The sequence below is a fragment of the Pogona vitticeps genome, chromosome 1 (genome assembly GCF_051106095.1).
Source record: "Pogona vitticeps strain Pit_001003342236 chromosome 1, PviZW2.1, whole genome shotgun sequence".
Classification (NCBI taxonomy): domain Eukaryota; kingdom Metazoa; phylum Chordata; class Lepidosauria; order Squamata; family Agamidae; genus Pogona; species Pogona vitticeps.
The window spans coordinates 210,293,625-210,306,088 of NC_135783.1; the positions used below are offsets into that span (position 1 = coordinate 210,293,625).

The 12,464-nt window shown below is 39.8% G+C and overlaps 1 protein-coding gene across 1 annotated transcript in view; it reads left to right on the forward strand.

The window, feature by feature from the left end:
• Positions 1-12,464, forward strand: part of ITGB6 (integrin subunit beta 6) — a 50,023-nt gene that overhangs the window by 8,406 nt on the left and 29,153 nt on the right. Inside the window, exons 3-7 of the mRNA XM_072982433.2 lie at positions 1,525-1,729; positions 2,723-2,969; positions 5,745-5,910; positions 9,487-9,648; positions 11,238-11,333. Coding sequence (XP_072838534.2) covers positions 1,525-1,729; positions 2,723-2,969; positions 5,745-5,910; positions 9,487-9,648; positions 11,238-11,333 — 876 coding nt within the window. The remainder of the gene's footprint in view (positions 1-1,524; positions 1,730-2,722; positions 2,970-5,744; positions 5,911-9,486; positions 9,649-11,237; positions 11,334-12,464) is intronic.

A 12,464-nucleotide genomic window follows, 5' to 3' on the forward strand; every position in this document is an offset into this window, starting at 1 on the left:
TGCGGTAACCCAGCAAAATCCCAATACCATCCCTAGCCCCAATCGACACGTGGAGTGCTTCTAGCCCTGGCTTTACCACTGAGGAGCGCCTAGTAACCTCTAAGATGGAGTTGTAAACAATGGCTCCTCCCCCCCGCCCCTCCAGTCCACCCTGGTGCTGGACAGCATAACCGGGTGGGCAGATGAGAGCCAGAGCAGGGCCAACCTCCCCACTAATCCACATCTCGGTTATGCATGCCAGGTCTGCATCCTCCTCCAGGATAAGATCATGGATCACCTGGGGTTTGTTGGATACAGACCTGGCGTTCAATGGTACCAGGTTTAAAGTGGAGCGCTGGCTGGGCTGGCTACCTCGATACTGAGGGTTGATCACAGTCTCAGAACAATGAACAGCCGTCAAACATCTGTTCATCGTTCTTTTGACATGAGTAGGGACTGTGCCAACACCATATCTCCCTCTACCTGTGATCATTGGGATGTTAAAAAGCCCCTCGCTGGGCAGACAGGCCTTCTACTCCATATCCAAGAGAGAAAAGAAAAGAAACTAATAAGGAAACAATTACCCTAAATTAATAAAACAAACAAGCTTAATCACAAGATACATAAATCAAATACAATACTATTTTTTTTAAAATCCCAAATTATAAACCCCTTGTGTATAAATTAGATTAATTTAAGAAATCATGCCCTTAAATCCCACATATAGCCCTGGTCCTTCCTCCTCCTCCACGTAACCTTGTCCTTTCAAATATTGGAGATTTCTGTGTTATTTTTGATGTTGTTAAAGCTGATGTTGACAATGTTAGTGATAAAGTTACTGGAGAACAGATGTTACTCGTGGGGCAAGCCACAAAGATCTTAAACATGAACTTAAGGGAGAGTGAAATCTAGGATATAGATGATTTAATCACTGGCCTTTCCCACCCCCAGGGAAGAGGCAGGGCGTCTCTGCAGATAGTCCAAAGGAGGGAGGCTGAGCAAACCGGTCTTAGGGCAGGTCCCGTCCCTTGGAGATCCAACATGGCAGCCAGCCAGCCAGAGACCAGGACAAACAGTTCTCGCTCCCTCACGACCACCCAAAGTTTCCCCCCACAGCCTTGCACACCAGCTTGACAGAAAATCAAAGTTCTTCGTTATTGATTCCATTAGATTGATCTAATGGAATCAGAAAAACGGACATTTGACTGCCTGGGATTATAAATCATGGACATACTGTATCAATTGATCTGTCTCGTAATCACAAGCCCTCAATGTTAAAAGGGAAAAGTGTAGGAGAAATGATTAAAATATGTAATAGGTTTATTATAAATCACACTGTTTTACACATTTACATCATTTCAAAGTGGTTCATAATTACACTGTTCTCCTAAGTGTTCCCATTTTCTCACAAATGTCACCTACTGTGAGAGAAAATATGCAAAATCACTGTTATATTATCCCTACTGTCAATGCAGCCTTCTCAATATCTGAATTCTGTACTGTGTGGCAACTACATCCAGTTCTTCCACTCTTTCTTCTTTGTAGAATTTCACTGACCCATCTGAAACTTACAAACGGTGTGATACTCCTGAAAAGCTTATTTCAAAAGGATGCCAATTGAATTTAATTGAATTTCCCGTTTCTAAAGTAGTGATCCAGAAAAACAAGGCCCTGAGTCAAGGGCCACAAAAAAACAACTCCGATGTTACACAGATTTCGCCTCAGAAACTAACTGTTCATCTGAGGCCAGGTAAGTTACATAGTACTTAAATATAAAACTTTTATCCCACAGTTTTGTTCAGAGGATTTGTTTGTTTTATTTAAATATAGTGGTACCCAGCATAGTGTAGGGCAGTGGTTCTTAACCTTGGGTTACTCAGGTGTTTTTGAACTGCAACTCCCAGAAACCCCAGCCAGCACAGCTGGTGGTGAAGGCTTCTGGGAGTTGCAGTCCAAGAACACCTGAGTAACCCAAGGTTAAGAACCACTGGTGTAGTGGATAGAGTGAGGGACTATAGGACTCAGAAGCCCTGGGTTTCAATCCCTGCTTGGCCATATGAAAAGGCATTGTGGGGTGCAAATGTGGCACTGGCCAAACTGTTCTTTAAATGCCCCACTTATTTTTAAAACCCCACTATAGTCGCTTTAAGTTGGATGCAACATGACAGCATATAACAACAACAATTTAAACATCACGGATGTGAAATGTTTGATATGCTACGGCTACAGTTCTACCGTCATGTACTAGACTGAGGATACCTTACTGAACTTTTTAAAAAATGCCTCTGATTAACCCCAGCTTTGCATCAAGCTGCTCCCAGTTTCTAGTATGTTGTTTGTTACACACCGTCCCAGCCTGCCCTCAGAAGAAAGGAATGGTAAACCACTTCTGAGTACTGTATACCTAGAAAACCTGAAAAGGGTCAATATACTGTAGGTCTGAATTGAATGGAAGGCGCACAGTTATTATTTTATTTCTTATGCTAGTCTCACAGTTATCTCAAAATAAATCCTTTTGCAGTTGTTTTCAAAGTTTGCACATAAAACTTCCAGCGGCTTTATTGGCCTATTAGTCTGACATATTGCAATGGCTAGTAATCCTGCCAAGGGCTGCCTTTGTACAGAGAACCAAGTACTGTGCATCGTTGAGACTAAATAGACTCGGTCAATACTGCATTTTCTTTCTCACTCTCTGACCACAGCTGTGCTAATTTGTTTTCTATTTCCCCCATGGCTTCACAAGGAAATGAAGAAACAATACAGATCAATGTTCGTCAGACGGAAGGCTATCCTGTGGATCTCTATTACCTCATGGACCTTTCAGCTTCCATGAATGACGATCTGAATACCATAAAGGAACTGGGTTCTACTCTGTCAAAAGAAATGTCTAAACTCACCACTAACTTTCAACTGGGTTTTGGATCATTTGTTGAAAAGCCAGTTTCACCTTTTATCAATACGTTGACTGAAGAAATACAGAACCCTTGCCGGTTAGTAAGAGAGGCCTCCAGCTTGGTCTCAGAATTTTTTGTTCGTCTCTTTCATCTCAACTCTTATTTCCACCACATCTGGGTGAAAGAGTCTGCATTCATATAAATGGGTAGATTTGTTACATTGCTTCTTTAAGTCAAGGCAGGGGAAATATTTTTTGGCACAAGGACCACCAGGGCCCCAGGAACCCCTTGTCAGGGACTACATCGCAACAGAAAACAGGTCTTCCCCACCACCACAATTTTTCTCCCCCTCTTCACCTTCCCCACTAGTCTTTCCTTCTCATACACATATGAGCAGAGCAGATCTCTCCTTGCCACAGCTGTGACAGCATTTGTCATCCTTCTCTGAGGGCAAAAGACTGGGGGAAGGGATTTCACCACAGCAGGTAAGAATGACTGGTGAGCCAGATTTGCCCACAAGCTGTTGCGGGTTACATTCCTTGATCCCGTTTTGCTTATTTTGACCCCTTGCAGTGTGCTCTTCAGAATCCTTTTCTGATTTGAAAGAATCTGGTTTGAACATTGATTCTCACTTGTTTCTTTGTTTCAGTGGTGAAAGCATTATCCAAATTAGCCAAGGCATTAAGTCATCCTGGGAGGATGACCTGGGCCATACAGAATGTTACAGTCGTCCATCGCTCGGGCCAAAAATATCTATTCCTATTGCTTCTCCAAGGGGGAGGGGATTGGAGCAGTTCCACCAACGGGCATATCCCATTACCTGTCCAACATGCCAAAAGTGACAGTCAGAAATTTCGCCGGTCCCAGAGCTAGCCTAATTAATTTCTGTCCTACTGATGTCTGTGCAAAGGGGAAAGGTAAACTTATCCTCCTACTTTCTCCTCTGGTAACTGTGAGTCCACATGCCTTAGGAAACTTAGAATCTTCCACCAAGGAATTGTCACTTGTTTGAGGATTTTGATGGGTCATTGATTCCTTGGTTTTGGAGGGGATGGAGTCAGAACATCTCTTGAATATTGAATATTGAATGGTCTTGAAAATGGTCTGTAGCATTTTTTTAAAAACAGAGAACTTTTAATTCCAATGGCTAGGCTAAGGTATTGCAGGAAATGGTTGTTGTGGGTTTTTCGGGCTCTTTGGCCGTGTTCTGAAGGTTGTTCTTCCTAACGTTTTGCCAGTCTCTGTGGCCGGCATCTTCAGAGGACAGCACTCTGTGCTCTGGTTGCAGGAAACATTTCTGTAAAATTTCTTAGGACCATTTGTGGACCTCTGCCAGAATTTAAGATTCACAGATAGAAATGGGAATGAATTTAATTGGTTCCAAAATTCTTACCTGGGTTTCCCAGTTTGTATCTCCTGAAACCCTATTGTAAGACCAAAAAAAGATTACAGATGAAAACAAAACAGCAGGGCAGGTTAAACACCACATGCCAGTCAAAAAAGACACATTTTACCCCCTTAAAATCAGGTGAACCTTTATTAGATCAGTAAAACCCATGCATATAACTTTAAGTTCTGGGTCTTCACAGAGCTGGTGGTGGTAAAGGTAAAGGTTCCTCTTGACATTTAGTCCAGTCATGTCCAACTCTAGGGCGCGGTGCTCATCCCCATCTTTAAGCCATAGAGCCAGCATTTGTCCATAGACAGTTTCTGTGGTCACGTGGCCAGTGTAGACACGGAATGCCGTTATTTATTTATTTTATTTATTTATTGCATTTATATGCCACCCATCTAGACATAGTCTACTCTGGGCGGCTCACAATTTACCTTCCCACCGAGGTGGTACCTATTTATCTACTCACATTTACATACGTTCAAACTGCTAGGTTGGCAGGAGATGGGACAAGCGACGGGAGCGTGGATTCAATCTTAGAACTGCTGGTCTTCTAACCTTGCAGCACAGAGGCTTCTGCGGTTTAACCCGCAGCGCCACCGCGTCCCTAGTATGACATATTGCAATGGCTAGTAATACTGCCAAGGGCTGCCATTGTACAGAGAACCCAGTACAGTGCATCGGTGAGGTGGTACAGAAGTAATATAAACATTGCAAAAGTCAGGGTGGAATGTATAGGCCAGGCGTCTTTGATAAGAGAAGTTTAAAAGCGGGACCTGCAGCCTTGAGTCAATGGTTTATATTTCAGATTTGCCTCTGGTGATGTAGCTTGAAATACTTTTTCCTGTCTGTGAAATGCAACTAAACACCTCTGCCTCTTTATCTTAGAGTCTTACATGAATGCTTTACCATTTAGTTCCTGTATTTTCACTCTTACATCAGCAGAAGTGGGCATGTTCCAAAAAAGCTTACATTAAACTACGTATAGCAGTTGGTCTTTAAGGTGCCACAATGTCTTGTTTTGCTTTTGTTTTGTTTTGTGCTTTATGTTGATATTCTTCCCAGTCTTGCTAGACAAAGGGTTTCTAGCCATTCAGCATCTCCCTCCATGGCCCTATACTTCTTTCTTGCCTAGGAACAGAAGCACACAGAAATATTACTATCATGGGGATGAAATGGATCACGAGCCTTGCAAATTTCAAAGACAAGCTATCCTTTGTCTCAGAATCATATTGTGGGTCAGCAATGCAGGTGGAATTTGCAAAAATGAAATCAAAACTGACTTTTTTCTTCTTCTCACTTGCACTGGAAGTAATAAAAGACCACTGTGTCATATATCTTTTAATCTTGAAGCTCAGTGAAATTTGCAAAAGGATGCAGATATGGGCACATAGGCTTTATTTTATTATTATTTCTGTAAATTATTTTAATATATTCATCTGTATCACTGTATGTATACACAAACATTTATTTTACAGAAGCGTCCCATATAACTGTGCACCAACATTTGGATACAAGCATGTTCTGTCACTTACAAACGATGCTGAAAGATTCGATGACATCGTGAAAAAACAGAAAATTAGTGCAAACATAGACACACCAGAAGGAGGATTTGATGCAATTATGCAGGCAGCTGTTTGTAAGGTAAGTAAATATACATACTTATTTTTGATTAATCTAAACGGTGGAATAGTGTTGACATTTCCATTGCAATCACCAACTCTTCACAATTCCAAGTTCATTTAAGTTGGATTTTAACTCTCGCTTCCCTAAATGTGCTTTCCTGAGCCCAAGTTGTAATAATTAGTAACATTAGGAAAAAGATATTAGAATATTAGAATCACTATCCTAGATTCTTTGGAATGGTTAATCAAAATGAGGCAACCTGTGCGTCAAGAGAACTGCAGTAGTACATCCAGCCCATTCATAATTTTGTTTCTATTTATTTTAGATATTTTTCTTCTCCTACCAAATTTTTAATTTAAAACTTAGTTACTAGTAAACGTCTACAGACATTTGTCTAACAGGCATTTGTAGGATTATGTTCAGACTCCTTTAGGTGGCATATTTACTTTCTAGTCTCAATAGGACTGTATAAGGCATCTAGGCTTTCAGTGTAGAGTACCTGTACCAGAGGTTTCCAGATTTAAGGACAACACTGTTCTTCATAATTGAACATTGGCTATGCTGTGCTCAGTAGGAATTCTTGAGCTTGTAGCCAGGAACATCTGGGGGCCCTCATTTGGGAATCACTGATCAAGGTGATTGCAAAGAGAGATGGTCGAAAGCCCACATCTGAAATGAAAACTACCCCCACATCACTAAATATACAGTCAAAACATTTTCAAAACATTTCATTTTTTGTTGCTATGTATAGGAAAACATCTTAGTTGATATAATTGTCTTTAGACTTTTTTGCACCGTCTTTACTATTATGCATTATGCATTTTACACATACTGTATAATATTTTAGCAACAATAGTTTCTCTGTGTGTGTGTGTATGTGTGTTTAAGTGTTCGATACAATGTTAGATTGTTTTAATAGTATTTTCAAATCACAGCAAACCTACTTTTGAAAAAAAAGTTATCCATTTTTCTGTGTCATGGCATCAAGTTCTAACAATGCACAGAAATGCATTTCATTTTATTACTATTAAGTTACTGAATGTAACTATATCCTATAATACTCAAATCAGAAACATAAGCTCTAAAGTGTTTTTAAAACCTTTAGAAACACAATTGGAAAACATACCGCTCAGAGTGGTATAAATATACCAGATGGGCAGGATACATATATATATAAAATACCAATAAGAGAATAAAATACAACATCCCTCCTGTTAAAAGCCTCTTGAACAGCAAGCAAGCCCAAGACTGGTATGAATATGAAAAAATCTTTGTTGGTAAGGAGACAGAAATGGAGCCAGTCTGGCTTTTCTGGGTGGGGAACACCAGAGAATAGGGTAACGAATAAGGAAGTCTTCTGTAATGTCTCCACTAGTTGTGCCTCTGAAAGTGGTGGGATCAAAATGGCAGCCTCCTCCAAAGACCTCAAAACTTAACTAGGCAAGGTATGAAGGACATAGCCATGACCCAAATTGTCTTAATTCCAAGGAAGCAACCCCCCCGTGCATGTTTACTCTTTTAAAAGGCATAGTACTGAGCTTTATCTCTGATTTTACAGTCAGCTTACACAAGCTTGTATTACATTACCTGTTGAACTTATTAGATATCGTATTTTTCGCTCCATAAGACGCACCTTTCCATAAGACGCACCAGGAAAATATAATCTGTTTTCTTCGCTCCATAAGATGCGCAGACTTTCCACCCCCCCTGTTTTGTGGGGGGAAAGTGTGTCTTATGGTGCGAAAAATACGGTATATCAGAAAGATGAGAAAACAATAGTGAAGAGTACTTCCATCTCAGTCAAGGTTCTATGTCATCAACAATCACTGCAGTTTTAAGTATTTTATATCTATTTAAGTATGCTTCTATCTAAATTATAATTATAGTGCATAGTAGAATAGTTGAAGGATGGATTCGAGAAATATCGAAACATAATAACAATCATTCAACATTGTGGAATAACAAGGTGCATAAAATCATGTTTAAGAATAAAAGGGGGGATTGTCCTGCTTTGCAAACTATTTTAGCAGTAATATTATTTTGGCACAGACTCTTACGAGCACATACAGCTAGGTTTCCAGACATAATCAGATCAATTTAGGACAGAAAGCCAGACTCCTGTTCCAGGGAAACAAACTGTTTGTCAGATATTCTGATCTCTTTCGATACAAACTCAATCCCATCTCAGCGGAAGCCTGTAGGTCCTGCACACATCTCTTCATAGCACTGTCTAGTAATCAGAGAGGTCTGACATCATGCATCCTGTTTCCTCTTAGCGAGAATTCATGTGTATGAACATGGACGGTGCTTCTTTTCGCTGAAGGATTCCTTCTCTCAAAAGGACTTTATCTACAAATAGAAGTACATTACCAAGTTTGATAGACAGGCAGATATAGACAATACACTGGTGCCTCGCTAGACGATGATAATCCATTCCACTGAAATCGCTGTTTAGCGAAATCATAGTCTAGCGAAAAGCATTTCCCCATTGGAACGCATTGAAACCTGTTTAATGCGTTCCAATGGGGAAGAATTGTCGTTGTCTAGTGAAGATCGGCCATAGGAAAGCTGCTTTGCGAACCGCGGATCAGCTGTTGAAATAGCTGTCTTGCGAAGCTTAGGTCCCAAAAACACCCATTTGCGAGCAAAGAGGGAGCTGTCAAAATCGTTGTCTAGCAAAAATTGGTTTACGAAGCAGGGACCAAACATTGTCCAGCGAAACTCTCCCATAGGAATCACTGTTTTGCGAATCGCTATAGCGATCGCAAAAAGTCAATGTCTAGCGAAAAAACTGCCATGCAGGGTAACTGTCTAGCGAGGCACCACTGTACTGGCAATATCAACTACAGTATTTTTTAGGAACATAGGGACTGAAGGTAATTAAGCATGTGAAACCCTTTACCCTAGAGAAACCAGATAATGTTTTTCCATTTGGAAACGCTAGCAGGGAGATCAGTCTCAAGAGAGGCAATTATTGATGGCACCTACCTGGTCTAGGGAAATCTGTGGCATACACTGTGATCTAAGGGGAAAGAAAATGTTATTAAAGACCTGACAAAAGAATAGCAGTGTTTGGAAATGTATCAAAAGAAATGGATTGCAATTCAGGAAAAAAGTGTGTCAGAGTCTTAGAGGTGCTATAAGAATTCTGCTTTTTACTTTGTTTTTGCTAACAAAAGAATTTATTTACACAAAATGGCATAATTATTGGTTACTTTTCATACAGCAAGTACCTGTGCTTGTTATTTCTAAACATGCTTTTCTGAGGTTATTTGCAGGGCATTTTTTAAAAAACTCAATAAAAAAATAATCTAAAAAGCCAGGACAAGTAACGTGTTACTAGTAAAGCAACAAAAACAGAGTTAATGTATTTATGTAAAAATAAAAATGGGCAGAAAAATCATTGCATTAAAGAAATTATATGTCACGTTCTGACCACTAATCACTGTTAAGTGTTACTTCGAACGTTGACAGCTTTAGCGTGGTGTAGTCTTTCTCACTGAAGCAAAATATATATTTATAATTACGATATAGAAATAGTATACAAATAAGTTCATATCACACCCTTTCTTACTGTTTACATTTTCATTCCAGGAAAAAATTGGTTGGAGGAATGATTCATTACATCTGTTGGTGTTTGTGAGTGATGCTGATTCCCATTTTGGCATGGATAGTAAACTAGCAGGAATTGTTATTCCAAACGATGGGGAATGCCACTTAGATGACAATAATGAATACTCCATGTCAACCATTTTGGTAATATGCTTCATATTTTACATAGCCCTGTCCTATAATACTGTAGTATCAGAAAATGTACTAGAAATTAATTGAAATGGAGTATCTATCAATTGGTTCTCAACAGAATTAGAATAACACTTGTTTATTTATTGACAATATTTATGTCATACAGCGCCACTGAGAAGTTCCATCAAACAAGTTTCAGGAGAGTATAGTATTTCACTCAGAGGGATACTCCTGTCTTAAATGTGTGGAAATCCAGATTCCTTTGTCATTTCCTTGTTCTCAATAGGCACGTCTTGGGATACGTTTGTTTGTTGTTGTTGTTGTTGCCTATGAATCCCAGCCAGCATAGTAATAGTTCTAACAGGAGGATTCTGAAAACCTTTAAAAAAAAGCTAAGCTGGTTGGATGGATCAGTAAGTTAGGCATCTGGCTGTGGAGTCTGAGGTTGGGAGTTCGATTCTCCGCTACGCCTCCTGGGAGAAAAGCCACCCTATGTGGCCTTGGGGAAGTGCAAACTGATTCCTGCTTAGTTCCAGCTGCAGTGCTGTCTTCCTCTTCATTCTTCCACACTGAAAGGATGAAAGAGGAGGAACTGCACTTTGCAACCTTAATATATTGGTCCAGTTTTTGTAGCCAGCTCTGGCATCAGATGCAAAATTGTACCACCACATCCCCTAACAAACAGGAAGGAATGAAAACTTCCAGTATTAGGAGTTTAACAATTAGCAGAGACTTCTGTTAATATAGGTATGTGGATGTTCGTCGTCTAGTTGTTTAGTCGTGTCCATGGATGTTACGTGCTGTCAAATCATGTCTGACTTATAGCAACCCTATGAGCTGATGTTCTCCAAAAGACCCTGTCATTGACAGCCCTGGATAGGTCTTGCAAAGATGCGGTTATGGCTCCTTTTACTGAGTCAATCCATCTTGTGAGAAGCCTCCCTCTTCTCTTACTGCCCTCTACTTTCCCCAGCTTTATTGTATTTTCCAATCATTCTTATGCTATTATAGGATGTCCAAAGTATGATAGCCACAGCTTAGTCATTTTAGCTTCTAGTGAGAGTTCAGACTTGATTTGAGACAACTATATTTGGAGATAAATGGTGGTGAAAAATATTTCCTGCTAAATTAATGTGTGCTGAGCTGATATGAAAGGCCAGAAACAGGGCCATTAAAAGAGGATGCAGCTTTTAGTAGGACCCCCGTATCCAAAAGAGCCTGAAACCATGGATACAAAGGAACCCTATATACTGTACAACATACAAAGAGACAGGACAAAGGTCACAAGGGGGCACCCTTTTATGTCCTATATAAAGCTGCAGCAAACTGCAAATAACTGAAACCATCTATACCGATCCTGCGGATAAGGGGGATCCTACTGTATATGATAAGCCAGAGACACAACTTAATGACTATACAACAACAACAAATGTATACGATATTCTTGGTATCAACTGATACATTGGCAAACGTCTTTGTTTCCAGGGTTTTCAGTGTTGTAAGATTATCTTGAAAACTCAGGAGACAATCCACAGAGTTTTTGATCTAATGTTTTACTGTTCCAATGTAGATGTATTAATATTCTTTCTCTTTGTATACAGGAATACCCAAGTTTGGGACAACTAATAGAGAAGATAATGGAAAACAATGTTTTCTTAATTTTTGCTGTAACAAAGGCACAGGTTCCTTTGTATCAGGTGAGAGTCATGAATCTTACTTCCCTTAATGTTTGTCCTTTGAATGCTTATTAAGAGGGAATGTAAGTATGAAAAAGACTGTAAAAAAGTAGAAAAATCCTCTAATTAAGAATTCTAATTTCATTGTAGTAGGAAATAATCTATGCACATAGGCATCCAGATCTAGTTTGGCACGGAAAATATGAAATTACTAATTACTTTGCAGGACAACTGCATGCTCTGTGAGGCACAAAAAGTAGTGGTAGTGTTTCCAACAAGAAGGGACCAAAAATGCCATAGAAAGCACAGTGACAGAACAGGGTTTTGGTACATCATATAATATATATATATTAAAAAACATGGTATAAAGTTCCTGGAGAACAAAGGAAGTCACCTGAGAACTGACAATTAGGATAAAATTGACAGGGAGATACTGAAACTTGATGTAACAGTGGTAGCCCATTCAGACAATGAGAGATGCAGACTTTTAAAAGAAAATATGGCTATTGTAGTCATTGAGAGGTGAGTGTTTCAGGCTGAAATAACATTGTGCAGATGAACAGAAGTGAAAAACTTTATCTAAAAACTTATCTGCCCAATATTTTTTTTCTTTCAAGTTCTGAACTGGATATAACATTCAATCCATGCCAGTTACGGTTTCCAGCAAAATTATCCAGAGCACATTTTCCCTGTAATAATGTTGTGCATGTGTGACACATTGTACATTCCCCAAGTCTCACATCACTGAACACAAAGCCAGTGCGCCTCCGGTACCACACTGTCATTACATCAGGTGGAGGGTATTGTGGAAGAAGCAAAATGGTGGCTAGCTTGCTGCAGTGGCAGTGTAAACGAACCAGAAGGTCTTGATGGCAGGGAACCAAAGTTGTACTACAACTATTGAGAGTGGTGAACCAACGCTTTGAGAATTTGTTGGAGATTATTTCCTCCATAAAATTCTGGTTAAATTGCCCTTCCCCTTTAATTTTCTTTTCGCACAGATAGTGTAGATAATTTTCAAGGTCATTTGTGCACAGCTACACACCCTATTCAGTTGCTATTAAACTGAGTATATTTATCACAGAGAGAGAGGAACGCTCCAGCCATGGGCCCTTCTATTTCCCACTGGTTTGCTCTCCAACATGCAGAGAG